The following is a 23,677-nucleotide window of genomic DNA, read 5'->3' on the forward strand; positions in this document are numbered from 1 at the left end:
CTCTTTTTTATTTATATGCATTTGTTTTACCATACGAGGCTCATTCATGCTTGGCCTACTCGGGCTTCCACACAGGTTATTCATTTGCACTGGGTGCCTCCTCTTTTTGCACCTCAGCAAAAAAAAACACAAAAGGCTGCCAGACAAGAATACACACCCAGTGTGAGTGTGTGAGGCTCACAGTTCATTCAAAATGAAGGAGTGGAATACACACACATACACATTCTACAGTACTGAGGACACGCATATATTCTCTAACCTTTTACATTAAGCCTAACCATCACAACTAAATGCCTAAATCTAACCCTTAACTTAACTTAGTACAAAATCTTTTACTTTTACTCCACTACATTTCCTCTAACTGTCTTAGTTACTTGTTACTACCAGATAAAATCAGAAGAAGCGTTGGTAATAGTCTATATTTATATAGAGCATTTCTAGTCTTGATGAGCTGCTTCACACTACAGTTTTAACCCATTCACACGCTGCAACATTTGGTTAAGTATCTTTTTCAAAGACACATATAGACTAGCAGAGTCAAGAAATGAACCCACAACCTCCCAGTTGAAAGACAACTCGCCCATGGTTCACCTCACTTTTTTAATACCTAAACTTAAACCTTTGTAAGTTTTATGTCAGAAAATTACCTTTGATACTGAAGTAGAGTAAATGTCATACTACTTTAACACGTTTACTTAAGTAACAACATAAAAAAAGGAAGATACCTAAACCCAATTCTAACCCTAACCCTAAAACCAAGTCTTAACACTGAAAAGGCCCTTTAATGTTGTGGGGCCCAGACAAAATGTCCCCATAAAGATAGGTTTGTACATTGTGTGGACCTCACAAATACAATGACTCACACACTGTAGCCATGATATTAAATGTCAGAGCAGACATTATAGGGTTTTTTTGTTTTTACACGTGATGGCATTCAGGGGAGTTTCAACCTACACGTTATTAAAGACCTCTGAACGTAACCCGTCATTTTGTGTAGTGTCCTAAGAAAAGAAACCCGGAAATAGTGAGCAAGAGAGAGAGAGGGAGAGAGAGAGAGAGAGCGAGAGCGTAGTACTGTGCAGTCTGCATCTGTCCGTGGGAAGAGCGAGTCCACATCCACTCCACAGGCTGTTCATGGGGGAATATTATATCTGACTTCGCCACGAAGGATACTTTGTTTTACGTTGTTTTTGTCAAACTGTGCGTATAATGGCACCAAACGCAGTCAACGTCCACTTCATTCATAAGCGGTGACAAGTCCTTTCGTGGCTCTTATGTGCGGCAGCTGTAGCTGTAGGAGGGAAAACACGTTACAAGTGTAAGTGAACGTCTCATGAAGGAAGTCATGAGACGCGCTTCCTCTGTGGAGCCTTGAAACGTAGTAAGTTTGACTTTGTTCTGTTTTCTTCCGCCACCGTCCACAGCGAGGATTTTCACCGAGGTTTTTTTCACTGACGCGTGACCTACAAAACAAAGAGGGATGACAGTCAAACTGGACTTCGAGGAGTGTTTGAAAGACTCTCCGCGCTTCAGGTGAGTTTCACCTGTTTCCACCAGCTTCCTCCTCCTCTTCTGTGCTGATGCTCAAGTCAGGCTGTAACTCACAGAAGGACTTTGTTAGGTTGGATGAAACCAACAATATATCACATATTTTAAACCCAATATTCTCACCCAATCAAACACACACTAACTCGTCCCTTACCTTAACTATCACTTATATTATAGTTATTTTTCCCCACTTGGTCAAATGAAAAGTAAACTTAAAATCAGTATGATGCTGTGCAGCTTTTATTTTCTTTCAAGGAAGTGACTTTGAAAGCTCCGTTTTGTCAATTTGATTTGATTGAATTAGATTTTTTTTCAATCCCATCTTCCTCAGATCCACTGTCTGGTGATCAAATAACATTTATCTCCTGAAATAAGAGTAAAAGTAAAAAAAGCTGTATTTTATTCTTGAGTAAAGTGGCCCTTTAAGTGCCTAACCTTAACACCAACCCTTTATAGTTGTGGGGGCCCAGACAAAATGTCCCAACAAAGATAGGTTTTACTTTTTTTTGGACCTCACAAAGATTTAAATATAACTACACACACAGTATATGTACACACACTCTTCCATAATTGATCATTAAGGATAGAAAATATAGGGAAAAAAAAAGGCTCCTGAGGAAACTCGTGTCTTCTGACTTACCAAGGAGGAAACACTAGAGACAAGACTCTATATTCATAATCTTGTTTAAGAATAGATGGATAAGAGTGAGTAAAACTGAAGAATAAAGTTTTCCCACAGTTTCAAGACACTGTTCAGATCACCACCTGAATCAAATCATTTCTTCCTCGGGTCATAACTGACATCTAACCTTAGATCATTTAATTAACTTCCAGAGTTATGCTGCGCAGACGTAGGTTATAAAAAATGCCAGACTATTTGAGTAAATAATTGAAAAAAGATGGAAATAAAAAATGAAAAACACATAACCACGCACAGTTTCAAACCAGACTGAGCTGCAGATTGAATCAGCGGTTCCTCCGGGTCAAGTTGTGTCATGTCCGTGTTGGTGCTGGGGTCAATAAAGGGATGCGGGCCTGCAGGGCTGAACACACTGATCTCAGGTCTGATAAGGTCTGCAGTAGACCCGTGTTAGCCCTGGAAATTCATCTATATTTAAAGCTGCAGTGTGTAACTTTTCTTGTTGTCGACGTTATTATCCTGCCGCTGTTAAGTCTCAGCGAACGGAATCGATGTAACATTATTTGCCTGCTGCGTCCTTCATATGAAAACTCTGAAGCAAAACTATCAGACCTGACTGAGGGAGCGTTTGTGTGTATACAGCAGCGGCACAGGGAATTCCATCTTTTGTGGACATGCCTTTGTGTTTTCAGTCATACTCCCACCTGTTCGGGCAATATTTGAATAATAACTCATCTTGAAATTCAGTGTTATTCAATATCAGTGTAACAAAGGCCCAATATAGATAGATACTGTGTTCATGCAAATGTGCAAATGCACCTCCTGCACATCATCAGTGTCTGAATTTTCCTTCCACACGGTTTCAGCATCTGGTGTAATTAATCAGAAGGGAAGTGTCACTAAGTCGGTTTTGCAAGCAGATTAGGGGTTTGGCAAAACTTGGGTGTGTCTGACTTCTTTTTTCTTTTTCTTTTTTTTTTGTGGCTGCTGCTGCTGCCATCATCTCCTCCATCTGACTTGGCATATTTCAGCCATGAGTCTTGGACTCTATCTCTCTCTAGCCCATTTTGAGTTTTTGATACTGGCACAGTTGTGGAAAGTGGAAAGTCTGAGCTGTGGCAGCAGCAGCAGCAGCAGCAGCAGCAGCAGCAGCAGCAGCAGCAGCGAGCTCTCGTGTGGAAGAAGTGCTGATGGAAGTGTTACACCCTTCATGGTGATAAAAGAGGGAGAGTGGAGGAAGAGGATAGAAAAAGCAGATTCTTGAACTGAAAACACGGGAGGGCAGTCACTCAAATGTGCTGTGCCTCCTGTTGCTAGGTAACCTATTGCATGGGGGGGGGCTTACAGGAAGTGAGGCGAGATGTGCAGAGGTGATCAACAGGAGAGACAGGAAGTGTGTTTTCTGTGGGCAGAAACCGCGGCGGAAACTTCAGCTCTCTTTTCTCGCCTTACAGCGCCTCCATAATCTGTGACACTGCACGGGGAAATGAAACGGAGGAATCTTTAATCCTCCTTTTCACTTTTCTTGTTCACCCTTCCTTTAATTTGCTTCCTTCCCTCCTTGGCCAACTTATTTCGCAAGGTCGTGACCTCAGCCTTCGACTCCAGCATCCCCACACTAACAAACACAGGGACACAAACAATTACTGTCTGTCCAGGCCTTCCTCTCTCCCTCAGTCTCTCTGTATTTTTCCTCCTTCACTCTCTCTCTCTCTCTGTCTTTCTCTCTCTCTCTCTCTCTCTCTCTCTCCCTCTCTCTCCCTCTCTCGTTCTCTCTGTACTGTTGGTGGAAGGCAGCGGAAACCACATGTTTGAGACAGGAGGCAGAGAGAAAACGATACTCACTGTCTCACCAGAAACAGGCACGGTATTGGCTCTGCACATGACCATAGATGTGTGTGAGAAAGGAAAAGTTGATTGTGGCATAAAAGAGGGTTGTCTTTACAGTCTGAATACTTTACATCATCCCCTCGGTCAGTACGTTTACATGAAAAACAACAAATGATTGTGTTAATCCAATGAAAACCAGGCTTTAAAATCCATGTTAACATATCTGTCTGACCGTAATTGTACTCAAATCTCTCAAAGTGGAACCAAAACATCCACATTATTCTGTACGTACACATTTAGTTGGACCACTGTGGGACTCAAGCTGGCCTGGAGGCTCTGTGCATGCGCCACAGTTCTTATCCGCAGCTTAGAGCCTGAAAGTAATAGCAGAAGCCGGCGCACAGGCGAGTACGACAACATTGTGGCTGCTCGAGTCGTTCCTGTTATGAAGGCTGTTTCCATGGTTACAGGTAGGGTTAGGGTTTCAACATGAAGTAGCTGCACATCTGTTGAACAAATCGGGCTCAGATCAGGCCATGACAAACGCAGATGAAAACCAGGTTGGACTGAGGATGAGACTGAACTTTTGCTGCGTCTGCAAAAGTTCACGGATGGTCGGGAATTGAGTCAGATTGGTGTTTGACATAGGGCCACACGGTTGGTGTAGTGGTTAGCACTCTTGCCTTTGCAGCAAGAAGACTGTGATTCGCGATCCAGTCAGGACACGGGCCTTTCTGCGTGAAGTTTGCATGTTCTCCCTGTGTGTGCGTGGGTTCTCCGGTTTCCTGCTACAGTCTGAAAACATGCAATATGGGGATTAGGTAAATTGGACACTCTACATTGACCATTGGTGATATTAGTGTGAGAGGGTGTACCTGAGATGGGCACAGCACCCCCGCAACCATCATGTGGAGGATAAAGCAGTAGGAAATGGATGATTGGATGGTGCTTACTGCCAGCTAAACTGGGAAACACCTTATACCAACAAGCATATCGCCACCTAGCATTGGGGAGGCAGACACACTTCATTCAATAAATCATTTCTGCACTTTTGCTTGTATACTGGTAAAAGGAAAGTAGCCCAATTGAACGGTGTTGTGCATGTGAATGGCGTGTTGTTACCTCCTGCTCTGCCATGACTGAAGAATCTGTACAGGCTGTGTTTTACCCCTCACAGAGATGCATGTTAAATTATGCTCATGATCTTTAAGAGTCCAAAAATACCAATGTAATAAAAAAGAGTAATATAGAACGGTCCTGTATTAATGTTGAGGCTGATGTTGAGTTGTGAAATTTCATGAGCCAAAAGGTTAGCTTTTTGGTATTTTAATGACACCATCCATTTATCTGATAGAGGTAGATGAAAGAAGAAGAAGATTAATGTTTTCTGTAGGGATGGGCCGATACCACTTTTTTCTGTCCAATACCTATATCACAAACTCGAGTATCTACTGATACTGATACTATTCCGATACAGTCATTTTAGACCATTTATGAACGTATGAAGCTGTGAATGACAACATTTGTGCTGAGTCATTTCAAATTTCAAAGACATCATTCTACAACCCTGTAACAAATATGCTTTTGCTGATTTTTATTCAAAATGTTTTTACAGTCTGTGAATAGTGAAGCATGTGACATACTGTATATGATTTTTGCATTGTATCGGATTTTACATTTTTATCTGTCCACCATCCAATCCAGTGATTTTGACCAATATGGGACCGATAGAGATACTGACCGACACCTTGATCCTCCTGTAACTTGGAATTAAAACATGCACCATACAGAAATGAAAAGCAATAGAATTCAGACATGAACAGTGTGAGACAACATAGACATATTGTTTCACCATATGTTCATTCAGTCTTTTGATCATTTGTTGAATGTTTTCCATAATAATTATTTAAGTGGTTAAATTACTTATTTAGTCAACACTTAATTGCCCTGTCATTGAGAGAACAGTGGAGCGGGTGGAGCCACATGTGCTTGATGAATGACTTCAACAGATTTAATTTCCCCCCTCCTTTACTAAGATTAATGCACTCATCATTTCACTTCAACTGACGACATGTTTGGCTCTGATGTCTCTCTTCATAAAATCTAGCAGGATTTTAAGCTCCCTTGGCTTCGATGCAACAGTGACCTTTGACATTAGAGTGCCGCGTATGACTGTGTGTGTGATTGTCTGTTTCAGAGCCGATATCGAAGTGGTCCAAAATGACGTCAGTGAACTTGAGACGCGATTAGACAAGGTGAGCTACAACACTCCTCCTCACACCTACACCCATACGTCTATAACACCCGCATGAGTCATTGCTCTGTGGAAATGTTCAAACACACACACACACACACACACACACTTTTACACACACAAACCAGAGAGAGCTATTCTACAAAACCTAGACAGTGGATTTAGCTTGGATTTTCCGGTTAACCTTTAAAGCTGCAGTGCGTATCTTTTGTTAATGACGTGTCCGTCTGTCTTGACATGAGAAGAATCACTTCCTGTGGTATTGCCGGGTGACACCAAATCTAAACACTGCTTTGTATGAACACATTTTGGCAGCAGTTTGAATGTAACGGACATTTGTTTCTATTTAAAAGTCATACAGTACAGCTTTAGTTAAATTGAATTAAATGAGCCCTTTATCAGCCCCGCAGGTGAAATTCCTTTTCTGCATTTAACCCATACTAGAAACCTTCCTAGAATTAGTGGAAAGGGCTTGTAACCCTCCGGCTTGTAAGCCCTTTCCATGCAGCCATGTCCTTTGAGCAACATTCTAAACAGTTAATAAAAAACAGTTTCTTCCATCTCCGTAATCTCTAAATTGAAACCCCCACAGTCTTGTGGTCCCAAAGACCCATTTCATGACTTATTTCAAGAGGCGACCGCTCCTTGGAAGCAGTAGCCCCGAGACAGTTGAACGCAGTTAAAAACGTATCTTTTTAATCAGGCTTCTTGTTAGACTATGGTTCCGATTGTTTTATACTTTTTATTGTGTTTTACCTGTTTTTACCCTGTCAGTATTTTATGTATTTTACTTACTTAGTTATTCTATTGAACCAAGATTTGCAAGGAAATGGATTGCATTGCGGTTAAAATTGTGTTTTTGTGAAACAGCCACCTGGCATTAGTTGGACACGACAGAGTGAAGTGAGAGGCAGGTGGCGGTGGCTGAGGTGTATTTCACCTGAAGTCAACAAGAAGTAGATGCGGGCGCCGCTTCCCCATTGTATTGTCCTGCCACAGAGAGAACTTCAGTATCTTCTGCTTTGATGGGATAAATTATATTCACCCCTCACATGTTCACACGTCACAGTTTCATTTCTATTCAATTTACAAGTCACACACTGTGTTTCTGTTCTGTTCATGAGCACGAAAATGCCACACTGCTCCACAGAGAACACGTTGTCGATACTGAACAAACAATTTGGTTTATTTAACTTTCCCCGCAGAGTGTTGTGCATGTGTAACGTGTGGTGGCAGGAAGTCATTTGGAAAACTGGACCAACCAGGTTTAAACTCCTCAGGCAGATCCGTGCAGGTGCCTTTGAGCAAAACTGTGATTCTCCATTGTTTCTGCTCTGCAGATGAACTCTGACCTCCCTCTTTAAGAAATGATTTTTAAAGGTCCAGTGTCTAAATGTCTACGAGGGCTTTATCGACCAAAATACCCCAAAGCATGTTTGTTAAAGAATAAAGCAAACATATAATGTGTTTGTTTTTGTGGCCATAAAAGCTTTTAATCATTTCACAATTTTAAGCATTTTAAGGAAGGGCCTTGCTTCACAGAGGCCTGTACAGACACACAGCGCGTGTGTGTGTGTGTGTCTGTGTCTGTGTGTGTGTGTGTGTGTGTGTGTGTGTGTTTCACAGAAGAAGAAGCAGAAGCTTACTAAACAAATGAACAACAATGTCAGTTCTGGTATGCAAAAGCCACCATAGATTCTCACACATTGTCTGACCATTAAATATAGTTCCTCTTATAAGTTACCTGGCAGAAGAAGAAGGAGTTTACAGCAGGGTAATGGAGGAGAAAGCTACGTTAAAGTAATACTTTAGCTTTGTATTACTAGAATAGGGGTAGTATTTGTGAAATATCGTGTTTCCCAACCTCAGTTTCCCCAGAGCTGAGAAATATCTTCATTCTTTTCTTTGTTACGTGCCCACCTGTGACACTTGTTCCTGCTAGCGTAACTGTTAGCAAAGATGGCGGACACTGTTTACATTCTGAGAATGAGTGTGAGGGGGTCTCAAAAGTGCAGAATTAGCTGGTGGGCACGTAACAAAAAAACATTACGTGCCCACCAGCTAATTCTGCACTTTTTAGATCCCTCGTAGGGGGACGGGACCTCATTCCCAGAATGTAAACAGTGTCTGCCATCTTTGCTAACAGTTACGCTAACAGGACCAAGTGTCACTGGTGGACACGTAACAAAGAAAAGAATGAAGATATTTCTCAGCTGTTGGGAAGCACGATTTTTCAAAAATACTACTCCTATTCTAGTAATACAAAGCTAAATGTAAATCAGTGAAGTATTCCTTTAAGAGTTGCTCCATCCACATTCAATACATAGACTTTATGCACTTTGTTCTCTATGCTGTGAATAAACAGTGAAATCCTGCACTTTTAACGACGTTTTGTTTTCTTCAGTTAGACAGATATCATGAGGTACCGCTATATGATATTGATTAGCACAGAATCGTTGTATCGTGATTATTATTGGTATCATGGACCATGTATCACATATCGTATCGTGAGGTACCCTGTGATTCCTACCCCTAATTGGGCAGGAAGCAGCAGGAAATCAAGAGAACTGTCGTCTCGTCTGTTTTTCTCCCCTGTGAATTTGCACTTGAGCAGCTTCAGCAGCAAGTGGCAACGTGTGGACACGATCCATTATAAATAACAAATGCCCATAATAAATGACAAAGAAAAGACAATACGCTGGCATAGAGGGTTTGCCCTGAAAGTTATAGCAATGTTGTTGAAGCAGATGACGTCAATAAAAGGCCGCCAGAATGAAAAATGTGTTTCTGTTGATTTAAAGTGTGGGAAACGTTTCAGCTCATGTACGTTTGCTACTTAGAACCTTCGTGTCATCATTCTAATGCAAAAATGTTTATGAACTATGAATTATATCTTGAACAGTGTTTGTTTATAGCTTGTTCTGCCTCCTCCAGATGGGCAAAAGATCAATAAATGCAGTTCTAATTCTTTTTTCAGTATATCTATGAAAGCACTCCGCCTGTAAAATCCACCACTGTAGTTTAAAGAACTCTGGTCAGTAAATCCAGTAACGTCTCACTCTTTTATTGCTTCTGCGTATAGTCTCCCGGCATAACTCTTCATTATGTGTCATTTTTCATGCTCTTTATGGCGCTTTTGTTGAAGTACTGAAGGTGTTTTGTGTATCCTGCAGCTTGTGAAACAATGCCAGGCCATGCTGGAAGCAGGCAGAGTTTACTGCCAGACCAGCAAGAGCTTTGTCAACGGCCTCAGGGAGCTGGGACACCAGTGCTCCAGAGACACGATGATGGAGGTGAGAGGAGCGCACTGACACACCAGTCCTCCGGGAGTTATGTCACGTTACGGGGATAGTTCAGGGTTCATTAAATGTGTGTGTCAGCGCTGACGTCTCTGAGACGCGGCCTGGGTCTTAAGAAAAGACTCACCATATAAGATCTACTACCAGCTTAAGTCCACCATATCTTAAGAAGACGTGAGATAGATTTTTTTCAACTGGAAATAGACGTTTGTAAACTCCTTACTCTCCCGCACCAAATAGTAGATAAAATCTGCATTTTTTTTTTTTAGCTCACTGTGACACAGGAGTTGCTGGTCTTACCACTCCATCGATTGGTACGTTTGTGTCACTTGGGGAAAATCAAAACAAAGAATTTCAGGCACAGAAGTCATAACTCATTATAACTTAATGATGTAGGCAGTAGTGGCTCAAATTGTCCTCTGTGTCGTGATGCAAAATCAGTGATTTTCTCTATGGACGCTGGTGCAGGGTGGTAGTGGTTTAAAAAGCAACAAAAAGCACAATTTTTCTGTTGGTAAATGCTGTCTAATGGTGAGGAAAAGTAGCAAAAACATTCTTTACATATTGGACATCAGTCAAGCGGTCTGTTTTCATGGTGAATTCCCTTGAAAACATTATTTCCCTATTATGATTAGGATTACACTTCAGCACATATCTGTTCTTACAAAATTAATATCGTATGTGTTTTTATTGAGACTTTGGGGGCCAGTGGACCAGGGGCCTTTTCACACTTGACATTTAGCCTAGTTTGTCAAATGATGGCGTCATTGCAGTACATTCCAGTACATTGCCGACTGTAAAAGTTACGTTTGTTTGTTTGTTTTTCCGTTGTTATGTCGGGTCTCTCTCTTACTCGGGCAGTTGGACGCTGTTGCCGAACCTGTTGCGACACACCTTCGAGTGTTTTGTTTCTGAATTTGGAGCGAGTCTAATCTAAGATCTCTGTTCCGCAGGAGTGTTTAGACACATTTTCCCAGAAGCTGTCAGATATCTTGGAGAGACAGGGGGTGAGTATGTGTGCTGAGGCTCTCTGTCTCCATTCCAGCCATGACTCTTATCAGCTGTATGTGGTCAAGCAAGGTTGCAGCACGCTGTTCTGAGTGCATTACATTTGGAATTTGGCAGTTATCTTTGTGTCTCCCTGCTAGGAGGTGATCGAGACCACACAGAAGTCCGTTAAGACGAAGCTGCAGAGCTTTGTGAAAGAGTGAGTGAGCCTTTTTCCATGTAATCCATTTCTTTTTGTTGTTTCTGTCACACTGGCAACAGTGTAATACTGTATGTGTCAGCCACTGACTTACTCACCAACCATTATCCTCCATTTTTCCTTCTTTCACATTTGGACTCCACGCTCATTCGTTGGAATAATAGGGTGGATTAGATAAGAGAGAGGGAGAGGATGTGCGATAGAATCTGACAATAGTCATTAGCCAGCGACGGATTATGAATCGCTCTCATTCTTTCAGCTCGTAGATCTGAATGTTACTCATAATCATAAGCACTTTCTCTTCAGATAAGCTGTGTTGAATTTAAACAATGCTCCGCGGAGAGCACGTGAATAATATATGCATGGACACAGTGTTAATCCAGTATGAAAACTTGAATTCACAGTAATAGAAAAAAAATATATATGATGTTAATAAAAAAAAAAAAAACTGAATGATGAAAAATGAAAATAATTCACAGTTACAAGAGCAAATGTGTGACAACATGATTTTGAATCGGTAAACTAGCATTTTTAATAGGTATTTGTTTAATAAATGAATTAAAAGGCCGGAAAAGAATTCTGCAAAATCATTTTGCGACCTGACCCCTGATAAAGTATACACTCTATAATTCATCATCAGAAGTATTCACACACAATTACTTACTCTTACTCTTGCTCTGCATTGGTTTTAAAAGAGAGCACACGCCTCTTGCTCATAGACCTCATCTCACAAACTTGCTTTGTGTTTTTTTCGTATAATGTGGGGTGAATGGAAAACCTCAATTTCCCTTTTTTTTTAATGAAGCGACGCCTGCAAGCTATTCAGGCGGCCGACTCCAGCTGCACCGATTTACGCGTGTGACGTGCCTCACATTCCACAGTCCTCCGTGTAGCCGTGCTTTTCAAAAATAAACCTTTACTTACTTCCTGGGAAATGGCTGTGAGCTTTCCCATCACTGCCTCTGCTGTGCGTCGTTACTGTTGCACGTGTTGAATCAGCTGCGGCGGCGCTCCAGCATCCACCAAGTAGATTGTATATATTATGGGAGGGAGACATGAGATCTGAGTTCAGAGCCTGAGACACCAAATTCAAACCACGTTCTGCTGCTACAATAAACATTTTAAGGATGACTGAATTACACTCGCCGCAGAATTTTAATTCACTCTCATAGAAAATACCGGATGTTGCACTACCTTACTTACTTCCTGACTGGCAGTCTCCTTAAACGATGAGAGTTCCCATCACCCCCCACATATTCTCCAGCTGGGTTAATGGGTTATTTGTTCCTCACTTCATCATGTCTCGGTAATTATACCTGGGGAGGGAGATGAATTTGAGACGCCAGATTTAAAGCGTGTTGTGCTGCTTACAATGAACATGTCACGGTGAACTAACCCTAACTCTTCTCCTCTCGCAGGGACGTCCGTCGGTTCAAAGATGTGCGGAAGGAGTTTGAGCGCAGCAGCGAAACCCTGGAGGGGGCGCTGGTGAGGAACGCTCAGGCCCCGCGGGGAAAGCAACATGAGGTGGAGGAGGCGAGTAACGCGCTGCTTAACGCGCGTAAGACCTTCAGGTCTGAGGCCCTGGACTACGTCCTGGAGGTGAGGAAGCACACCGAATGAAGACCATGTAATCTCAAAAGCAGGATCTCATTAAACTGGGACTATATATGGGAGAAAGCCGAAATCAAAGACTTCCGAGAGGCTAAACAGAACCATAAAAACCTACTACAGCCTTTTCAGGGACAGATGAAGCTTAAAATGAGTTATGACTTGTGGAGTCAAGTATCAAAAACACCTCCGGGTTTCTCTCCATGCTTGTGGTCGTGTCGCTGTGCAGTTGAACTGGCCCCAGAGTTTCTGGTTATGGAAACATGAAGTCTGTGAACCCACTGTTTCCCTTTGTTTCAGATCAACGTCATCGAGGCCAAGAAGAAGACCGACATCCTGATGGCAGTGAGTTCACACGGCGACCTATTTCAAGCTCATTACATTGCTGTGCTGGATTTCTTGAGGGCGTCTCATCGTGAGAAACGTCCCATGTAAGAGTCCTTGTTCATGATTATCCTCCCGTTTGGTGTCAGATGTTGTCACTGATGGAGGCCCAGGCCCAGTTCTTCCAACAAGGCCACGAGTCCCTGTCAGAGCTGGACGACTATCGGAGAAAGCTGAATGAAGAGGTAACTGTTTGTTGGACTCATTTCATTCCCTTTCTTACCACTGTGGTTCTCTGGAAAACCAGTGTGAGGTGCCAACAACAGATGACCCAAAGCAAACTCTTCATGCCTGAAATGCTCTGCAGATACTGTTGCCTGCCCTGGATTTAACCTGATAGAAGCAAACTTTATGTCCAGCACGTGATTAAAGTGTAGAATAATCGGATAAAAACAAGAAAATTCGACCATCTCAGAGATGAAAAATACACTATCATATTTGGACTTATTTTTTTGGACTTTTCTGTGTAAAAATGTGTCTTTGTGTAACATTTAATTTGATATTGTAAGTGGATTCTTTTTATAAATCACACATGTACATCTGCCGTGCATAGAATACAAAGGCATATCCTGTCAGGTCCCCACACTGCTGTATTCAGAGGAATACTACATTGTAATTCCAATCAATTATTCAAATAAAACTAAATATACATTTTAACATGGTTCATGAAGCAGGAAGTGGATTCAAAAGTAACTGTTGGTGAAATGACGTAGGGACAAGATCATGTTTGTGCTCAATTATCTGGAATCATATGGTCGTTTTCTTTTTGCGGGCCTGGTGCTTTCGGAGTTGATCACGCTGTCACCATGACAGGAAATAGTGAGCAACAACAGGAAGTATTTCACATGCCTGTGTAGATGCGTGCATGCGTGTGTGTTTGCATGCTTCTTAAAATTATCTATCAAACACTCTCACTATCAACCTTAAAGACTCCAGCAGCAGTTTTATTGTCGGGTCAATTATTTATTTTTTTTGGCTTCACACATTTTGACACAGGAAATGAACGTGTCAGCGTTCACTGGCCGAATCAAACCTTGCACTTTGACGCTCTTCCTGTTTGAGCAGGAAACAACAGGAATGAGAATAAGCAGATGAGACAGAGCGGAGGAGGAGGACGAGGAGGAGGAGGAGTGATAGAATTAACACAGTGTTGTTTCTCAGTTTGGCACAGGATGTTCAACACTTCCGAATTCCCTTTTCGTGAAGAGTCAGCAGGACTGATAACCTCTCCCCTGTTCTGTCACGGTCACACACGCAAACTGTTTTTAACTGTGAGAGGAAAGAAAAGACATAATAAATAGGCATAAAAAAGTGAAATACCATGATGTGCCATGAGTCAGATTATACCAGAATCTGAATTTGTCTTCACTTCTTTATTTTATTTTTCACCTAATTCCCCATTTTCAAGTGTTTTGAAGTATCACTAAATGTATTGTAGTATTATTTAGGGATGTATTCATTTCGTAGAATCGCTCCGGTCGCTCTTTAAAGCTGTTTATGTTGGAGCCCGGAAGAAATCCATCACGGGGAGTGATTATGAGCGATGAGTGATATAAATGATGTGAAAATCAATAGCCGTGTCTGGAGAATGACTTTCTCTCTGTGTCTTGCGCTCATCAGCACACTCAGTTTGTCCTAAACTCAGCCAGAGACAAGAGGGACATGGAGCAAAGACACGCCGCAATCAAGAAAAAGGTAGCATAAACGTGTAAAAAAAAAAACAACAACATAGAAATGCAATGACAAGGAAATCACCTCATTTGTTTCCTGTGAAATATTTGTAGGATGTCTCCTATGATGACTCCATCATGGATTTCAATGCTGATGCAGCTAATGGGATTGCCATGGAAGGATACCTCTACAAGAGAGCCAGCAACGCCTTCAAGACCTGGAGCAGGTATACGTTTACCCATGACATGTCTCACACATGCATAGTCTTTATTTAAAAATGGACATCACAAAACAAAACAAACTCTCACCAGCTGTCAATCACACTGGTGTCCACTCATACTTATCTATTTCCATCTAAATTGGAGCGACATCATTTTCTGCTGATAGAGAGGCCATTTACCTGAAGGTAACTGAAATTATAAGTCATGTGAGAAGTGGAATCTCATTTTCTCATAGACTTGCATTTAAACAGACTTCATTTTGCTTCTAGTGGAGTCGCCCCCTGGTGGCCAATGCTACTTCTGCCCTACATCCTGACTATCACTTTTCAAAATTTCTTTTTTTCACAATCATCACTCCACTGCAACATAGGGGAGTGTACTGACACTACGGGAATCTAAGCGGCCTTGGCAGAGGTTTGAGTGCTATCTCTGGTCTTCACTTGTCTTATTTTAAAGTAGTCCCTGAACTGTGCTCCATGTGTGTGTGAGTGTATCTGTTCTGCAACAATGACTGCAAAGGGCTTTATTTTGTCTTCTCTCCAGGCGCTGGTTTTCAATTCAAAAAAATCAGCTGGTGTATCAGAAGAAAGTCAAGGTAATGTTTTTTTCCACAATGCCTTTTTTAGTGATCTCCATAAAGGTCCAGTATGTAACATTTAGCAGAAATCTAAAATTCTATCCAAGGTATGGGAAGGCCGCCATAGTTCTCTGACACTCTTGGGAATGGGAGGTGTCAGCAGAAAGAATCCTCCGTTCTTTGCCACTGGCACCATTTCTTACATACTGGACCTTTTAAGGAGCACAAGTAGCCAAACATAGAACAAAGATTGAATTCAAAAACAGACGATGAGATGTGTGATGTCCACATTCATGTGCGCCTCTGTCAGGACCAGCCCACAGTTGTGGTGGAGGACTTGCGTCTCTGCACGGTCAAGCCCAGCACAGAAAATGAGCGGCGGTTCTGCTTTGAAGTGGTCTCCCCGTCAAAGTGAGTCTGCGCGGGCAAAACATGTCCATGCACACGGGTGTCTGCGTAGATTAAATGTGCGGTTCTCACGTACTAAGAAAAAGGGGCTGTGTGTGTGTGTGTGTGTGTGTGGTGTGTGTGTGTGTGGTGTGTGTGTGTGTGTGTGGTGTGTGTGTGTGTGTGTGTGTGTGTGTGTGTGTGTGTGTGTGTGTGTGTGTGTGTGTGTGTGTGTGTGTGTGTGTGTGTGTGTGTGTGTGTGTGTGTGTGTGTGTGTGTGTGTGTGCGTGTGTGTGTGCACTTGCAGGTGTTGTTTGTTACAGGCGGACTCAGAAAGGCAGCAGAAAGCCTGGATTACTGCCGTCCAAAACAGCATCGCATCAGCTTTTCAAGAGAGAAGAGAGGACCCAAACAGCCCAGTGAGAACACACACACACACACATCATATATTTATATAGCAATTTTTGAGTGTGACTTTAATCCAAGGAGATTCCAGAGGAGGCCGTGCAAATTTTTGTCCATCTTCTCATACGTTTATTGCTGTGTGGTCATCAGAGGCGGCGCTGCAGCTCAATGTCGACGGGCAGTTTGGGCAGTGGGGGAGGAGGAGTCGGAGCGGATCAGGAGAACCAGGGCTGCAAGGCGCTGGAGGAGGTTCAGGCCATCTCAGGAAACCGGCAGTGCTGCGACTGCGGAGAGCCCGGTCCTGACTGGGCCTCCATCAACCTTGGCATCACGCTGTGTATCACCTGCTCTGGAATACACAGGTACAGTCGTCACACACACACACACACACACACACGGTGTTAGTTTTAATAGGTTTTCTGTCTAACAGGAGCCTGGGAGTCCATTTCTCCAAGGTGCGCTCCCTCATTCTGGACTCCTGGGAACCGGAGCTCATTAAGGTAATTTAACGGCCACACAACCTCATTACTGCCTTTTCTGTGTTGACAAATACGCTCCTTTGAGAATAATGATCATGCAATGATTGTTTAACTGAACTCCTAACCAACTAGCGATGCTCTTTTTTTTATTATTATTTCTTTAGTTGATGTGTGAACTGGGAAACACAGTAATCAACAGGATCTATGAGGCCCGCATTGATGAGATCACCATCAAAAAGCCACACTCTTCCAGTCCCAGGTACGAATGATCGATGCAATCGTTGACAAGAGCAATTACACATGCAGTTCAGTTTACATTATTATACGCTATTGACGTTATTATAAAAATGCAGAGCGGTGGTTCTTTTACCGTGTTTTGTCACTAAACTTTACACATGTGTTGTTCTATTAAATGACAATGTTTTAAAGGTGCACATGTTCATCACCACAAAAGTCACACTTCATCTCTTCCTACTGTGCTTAACTTCTGCCTCTGTGTGCGTGTGTGTGCGTGTGTTCGACATGTTTTCACAATAACCGTAAAATGTACTGTCACACTCTCGCCTACAACTCTCTCGAGATTTATTTTCTGACTTCCTCTTCTCTCCTCTCTTGTGCCGCAGCAAGACAGGAAGTGCAGGTACATGACACTGTGACTAAAGTTTCTCTAAACTGGCTTTGAGCTTTCTGCGGCATGAGCTTCCATTCCTGTTTTACATTATTGGGATGTTTTGGTGTAATTCATATTGATTATATAGCTGATAAATCATCCTGCAGAGCATTCTTGTTGCATAGCTGCACAAGCAAGTAGTGGAGTCAACGTGAGAGCAGGTTCAACAAGTGTGTGTTGTCTTCTGTCTCATACCGGGAGACAGTTTATCGGAGAAACATGGACACGTCCCCACGTCACTCTTTCTGTCATTTTCTGTCCTTCAGGGGAGACAAGGAGTCGTGGATACGATCAAAGTACGTTGAAAAGAAGTTCATACACAAGCTGCCAGAGACCGGACAGAACCCCCCGCTTGGACAGTCCAGCGTCACGAGGAACCGGGCGACCACGCAGGACCGCAGTGCACAGCGGCCGCCGCTCAAACCCAAACCGAACCGAGCCACTCTGCCCCGGGCCACAGGTACTGACGGGCGGATGAATGGAAATTGGTTAAAAGTTGTAATTATTAACAAAAGAGAAACACACACAATTCCCAAAATGGTGATTCATGGTGATGTATGTGTGTGTGTGTGTGTCTTTCCTCAGGATTGAGCTCCACTGACCTTGTCCAAAAGAACAATACAAGTCCTCACAAAAGTGAGATAACACACACAAGAGCACATTTCCCCGTTTGTACAACATGACCTGACAAAAACAACCTTGCACAGCGCTGATTAAAACACACACGCTCTTGTTCCGCATTAAATGTATGACAGCAGTTGTCATACGGAGGAAAAGCGTTTAAAAAAACAAACTCTGCTGCCCTTAGACACGGACGAGGAGGAGGATCTGAGCAGGCTTCACTCCGGGGCGCTGCTGTACCGATCTGCGGCCCTGCAGAACTTCCCCGTCATGGCGGACGCGTTGGCTCACGGCGCCGATGTTAATTGGGTCAACGTGGCGGAAGAGTCCAGCACGCCATTGATACAGGCCGTCTCAGAGGTGAGGCCAAGTGGAAAGGGAACTTGGCTTGTGACCAAAGGGTTGCAGGTTTGAGTCCCTGCCAGGTCTATGGCTGGGAGGGGGGAACCCCTGTCCACACCCAGTGTACTCCTTGTGCTGGTCCCAAGGCTTTATAAATAGGATGGTTGGGTCATGACGGTCATCCACTGACCCGGACGGAGAGAGGGAAGAAAAACCTCATATACAGTACATACAGATTTTGGTGATCCACCTTAACTTTACTTCTAGCACCACCTGGAGGCCACTTTGTACTATAGCTTAAAACCAAATAACTGGATTTCATTTGTTATGACATCATCTTTATCATCCACAGATGTGGACGTTTTTGGGGGGGATTCACAGGCCACTTCACAAACAATGCATCACATAAATCACAATATAAAAACAAACCAACAACACACACAATTCAGATAATGGAGACTGTCTCAGGGTTAATGTAGCAGCTCTACAGCGCCTCCCTGAGGGCCTTTTTTTTAAAACAAATTAAAATCACATACAATGTGTGTGGATTTTTTTGTGTCTTATATAAACGTCACAGCTGCTTCTGCTCTCTCCTAATGGTTTTACTGGGCCATATTAATAATTCTTAACACTCTGTTTTTGTTTTGGGGCCCCAGAGGATAAACCCTGTCAATGTTGGTTGCTTGCCACACAAAAAAAATTTAAATCCACTTCCTATGAAACCATGGGGACCGACACCTTCGATCTTCAGGCATGACTAACAGGGTGTTTTAATTCTAGACTTGCAGTAAGTCGTGTGTGTGTGTGTGTGTGTGTGTGTGTTATCTGAGTATAAGAAACCAAACCAGGACTAATGTCTTTTTGTGTTTGGACCAGAACGCCCTGGCTGCCTGTGAGTTCCTGCTGCAGAACGGCGCCAACGTCAACCAGGCGGACAGCAACGGGAGAGGCCCGCTGCACCACGCCACCATCCTGGGTCACACTGGGTAGGACATATGCACACACACACACACACACACACACAGTGATACTGTCAAACACAGACCACTGAGGCTGGATTAATACTTTGGTGGTTATCAAAAAAAATCGACCAATCATCAACATTTAAGTAAGAATAAAAAATAACAAAAGACGCACAACAGAAATAATAACCTGCAGAAATCCCAACCACTGTGAGTCATTTCTTAAGCTTGTGAACTCATATATGAGCATGGGTGAGTTGATTACTTGGACACTAAATCTATTTAATCCTGTGGGCACGGTGCCCGGCACCATTAACAGAGCGAAACCTATTCTCCCTGTTTGCCAAAGTGGCTTTTCTGTGCTGTGTCAAGTGGGAGAACCTCAGCATCAAGGCAAGGATGAATTCAAATTAAAATGACTCCAGGCTCCTGTGGAGCACACACGCTGGCTGGTGTCACCACTTTAATATTTTCCCCTTCAATGGGTTTGGGTTTTTTTTATTTTAAAGCTGTGGAACATTTTTCTTTTTTGCCTTACAACACATTTATCTTTTCGATGACTTGTTACAGGGAGGAAAGGAAAAGTGCCAGATTCAGAATCTGCTGTTGTTGTGGAATGTTTGTTTAGTTACACTGTATTCACAGGACGGGATTTAGTTCAGGTATTGATGTCAGATATTTAATTTCAACGCGGCGTTCACGGTCACTTCACAGCAATGAAAACGACTCCATTGTTTGCTTTCTAAATGGAGGAAATGTAAGTATCGCATTATCAGTGGAGCCCAGTATTTCCATGCTTATCACAAAGTAAAGCTGGAGTCTGGATCTAATCTCTTTACCTCTCTCTGACCTGGGTGAGATTGCAGAGCAGCGCCGTTGTGTTGCACACGTTTGGAATGTGATTTGTCATAATGATGTAAGAATAAGAGGAAAAAGAGATTTGTGTGGGTTATTTGAGTTGTCTCTACTCACTCAGTCTCTGCTTTTGACCAAATAAGTCCTGCAAGAAATGAGCCACAGGGACTGTAGTACATTCCTTTACGTGTTTGAGGAGCCATGCAGACGGAGCAACTAAATGTTAACTGAAAGTTTCAATGTGTAAGAATTAGTGGCATCAAATGGTGAATCCTCCTTTCACTCCTCCCTTTTCCCAAGAGTGTCAGGGAACTACTGTAGCCTTTGCACACCTGAACGGATGCTGTTCTTCCTCATTTGGATTCCTCTTCAAAATGCAAAACACAAGCTGAGTGCGTTGCTTTGTTTGAATAGGGTTTCCGAAAGTAGGGATTACCTGGCTATCAACTACACAGGCTTTTATTTTGAAAACACTTCTTCGTGTTTTCTCACCGTCTTTTCTTTTGTAGTTTGGTGTGTCTGTTCTTGAAGCGAGGTGCAGACTACAATGCCAGAGACAAGAACCAGAAAGACCCCATAACCATCGCTGTGGACAACGCCAACGCTGACATCGTTACTCTGTGAGTGTTGTGTGATGAGAGAGACGTGACGATGTAAACAGTTGACCACAGCAGCTCCTCTGACCGATGCTCTCTCTCGCTCTCTTCAGGCTGCGGATTGCCAAAATGAACAAGGAGATGCGGGAGATGGACGGAGCATTCGGCCAGCCAGGTCAAATAGGGGGTCAGGGGTCCGGGGGCATTACGGGAGGTGGGGGGCTGGCACACACCAGGAAGAGCCTTCAGGCCATAAAGAATCATATAAGTGGCTGGGCTCTTGGGGGGCAAAATGATTAGTGGGAGTAAATGTCAATTGAATTATTAATTAAGATTAAGATTAAAAAAAACAAAAAAAAAACCTTTACTGAGACTGTATCACATAAGTGGTTCACTTGTTTTTGGAGTGTGGTTGTACAGTGAGGTAATCTCCACACCAAAGTCCTTTGGAAAACATCAGCAAATTTAAATCAAGGCACATGGTAGTCGGTGATTTTCTCCATGGCCTTTGGTGCAGACGAGTGCAGCGGTTTCCAGATTTCAGTTTCCAGGTGCAAAAAAGGGTTTTCTTACCACAAGAGCGAACAGCAAACATAGTCTTAAGATTGGTTCTCGAAGGCCTCACATTGTACAACCACACTTCAAAAAAAAAAGAACCAGGGGTACGACAGAGTCTGAATGAAAACAGATCTATTGATCAGTAAACACGGGAAAATGTCATGTGAAGCAAAGAGTGAACATTGTGTGAAATATTTCCACATGCACTTTGAATTACAAACGCACACTATCCTGCACTTTGAAAACCACAAACTCCACACATCCTTTTTTATATATATATATATATATATATATATATATATATATATATATATATATATATATATATATATATATATATATATTGTTGTGTGACTGTTTCAGAATATAAGTGTATACATGTACATATAAGACCTAGATCAGGTCTGTTTTTATGATGTTGTAGATGTGGGATATTTTTATTTTGATCAGATGTTGTTGTTTTTTTTATCATGTACTGTTTTAGTCCAGTGAAGCTAAAGTAGGTTTTGTTCTCGAGGACGGTTTCCTGCAGCTATTCCGTGAATAGTGATGCAGTTTGAGCTTTTATTCTGTTTTACATTACATGTTTGTATTTATCAGAACATCGAGGAGTCAGGTCAAATAGCTCTGTGCTTAACATCTGGGGTTTGTTTGCATTTTTTTTTTTTTCTCGTCATTTGGCTCCTTTTCTCAAGCTGCAAAGTCCATTCTTTCATGATGAGTCGACATCATTATTAAAGCGTATTCAGGTTTCGCTCATGAGGGAATGGAAACACGTGTGTCTTTTTGTCTGCTTGAAAAAAAAAAACTGCTGGTCAGTATTTGACGTGCTGTGCTTTATCACTGTGTGTGTGTGTGTGTGTTCCTTTGTGGTCTGCACTTGTGTGCCTTTGTCTTCTGCCCGCTGAGACGTCCAGCTGCTCTCAACTGCTTGTGCAGTGTGCCACCTACTGAACACTGAGAGGTAAAGAGCATGTGCATGCCCCATTAATTGGTCCGTATTTGTTCAGTTGCATGCCTCTTGCTTTAGGGCTATGACTCATCAATGTGAATGTGTTCAGGAAATAGTTGAGGGAGGGGGCTGAAATCCTTGAAATTGAACATGTCCCCTTAAAAAAATGATGTAGTGTTTGAATCACGGTGTTAAGCAGCTTTTAGGAGCCGGTGTGTAACAGAAATTGACTATATGTGTCATAAATATGTATGCATACGTGTACAATTACTGTAAGATAAAAATAATTTGTTTTTTTGTAGCCTTAGATTAATATGTTAATCTATGTTTCTCGCAGCCAAAATGAACAAACTGGTCAGAGCGTGGGTCCTTTAAACGTTCAGTATGTAAGTTTTGGTAACATCTAATGTTGAAAATGGAGCGCTCCTCTGCTCACCCCTCTCAGGGAACTGCAGTGGCCTTTGCAGACGAGAAATTATCTTTGCCTACAGTTTATATATAAAGCTTTGTTTTTGTAAAATTAAGGCTACGAAACCACAGCACTTTTGATTTTAAAGCGGTCATACAGTTGCACAAATGTACTAATGGGTACTGTATTCAATTTCTGACAATATACTTTCCCGAATGGCACACACTGGGCTTTTAATATGGAGGATGTCCCCAGAACGAAAGGGAACTTGAACCAGAAAGATTTAATTTATTAGTCAGTGTGATTGTTTTGTTTTTTTTAAACTGAGCAGATTGTAAACTTTTAATGTCAGGATTTCATTCTCATTTCTTTCTTTGTGGTCTCCCCCAGGTGATGAAACATACCAGGACATCTTCAGAGACTTTTCACACATGGCCTCAAACAACCCCGAGAAGCTCAAACGCCGCAGTGCAGACCCTAAATCTTAAGCAGCTGCTGGCTCTGCCGTCTCCTCGGCCCACATCTCACATTTCTCAGCTAGACATTCTTACAAAACACATCCAGAATCCGTGCCAGCGTTCAGCTCGCTCTCTCTCTCTCTCTCTCTCGCACACACACACACAGACACACACAGACACACTTTCCCTGGCTACCTGCCACATGTTCAGTCATGGCTCAGCTGGTGTTGACTTCAGAGAGATTTACGCTCCAGACACTGAACTCTTTGTCCAAACATGTCACAGCAGAAAACAACTGTGTTCAAGTGGAAACACTGGAGCAGCTTTATGAGAGCAGCATGAGGTACTTTTTATGTCCAGCAGAGGGAAACGCCATCACTCTGCCAAGATTTTCCTAATTAAATCCAGCAAATCTATTTTGTAAACCAACAAACCAAAAAAAAAAAAAAAAAGGTTTTTCTATTCCTCTGCCATTTCTGTTTACGTTCTACATGAAACCAAAGTGAAACTCTGTCCTCCATTAAATATTTTACATTGGAAACATGTTTAGACATGGTTCATGACTGTATTTTGTTTAAGGTACTTAATATTTGTCTCATGCTCAAATAAACCATACCTTTAATTGTGCTTCAAACTGCTGTATATTTAGAATAACTAAATATTTACAAATGTGGTTGTATGTTTTGATGTCAAATCTCCAGCAGAGGGAGCCATCTTTGTGATGGAGCTTGCTACATACAG

At 42.4% G+C, this 23,677-nt stretch overlaps 1 protein-coding gene across 2 annotated transcripts; it reads left to right on the top strand.

The window, feature by feature from the left end:
- Positions 1 to 1,053: 1,053 nt before the first annotated feature.
- On the top strand, positions 1,054 to 23,563 carry acap1 (ArfGAP with coiled-coil, ankyrin repeat and PH domains 1). Of its 2 annotated transcripts, XM_044021214.1 has the most exons (24): positions 1,054 to 1,318; positions 1,425 to 1,533; positions 6,216 to 6,273; positions 9,446 to 9,565; positions 10,525 to 10,578; positions 10,720 to 10,778; positions 12,197 to 12,380; positions 12,690 to 12,734; positions 12,863 to 12,958; positions 14,394 to 14,468; positions 14,558 to 14,670; positions 15,209 to 15,260; positions 15,553 to 15,653; positions 15,937 to 16,048; positions 16,185 to 16,396; positions 16,465 to 16,534; positions 16,678 to 16,772; positions 17,450 to 17,643; positions 17,769 to 17,819; positions 17,992 to 18,164; positions 19,023 to 19,132; positions 20,473 to 20,583; positions 20,673 to 20,734; positions 22,869 to 23,563. In XM_044021214.1, the coding sequence occupies exons 2-24, from the start codon at positions 1,481 to 1,483 to the stop codon at positions 22,964 to 22,966; spliced, it is 2,298 nt and encodes a 765-aa protein (XP_043877149.1). In that variant the 5' UTR covers positions 1,054 to 1,318; positions 1,425 to 1,480; the 3' UTR covers positions 22,967 to 23,563. The 2 variants fall into 2 exon arrangements, with proteins under 2 accessions (XP_043877149.1, XP_043877150.1); XM_044021215.1 differs by having other exon boundaries at positions 1,054 to 1,533.
- Positions 23,564 to 23,677: the final 114 nt, after the last annotated feature.

This window comes from Solea senegalensis, linkage group LG3 (genome assembly GCF_019176455.1).
Source record: "Solea senegalensis isolate Sse05_10M linkage group LG3, IFAPA_SoseM_1, whole genome shotgun sequence".
Taxonomy (NCBI): domain Eukaryota; kingdom Metazoa; phylum Chordata; class Actinopteri; order Pleuronectiformes; family Soleidae; genus Solea; species Solea senegalensis.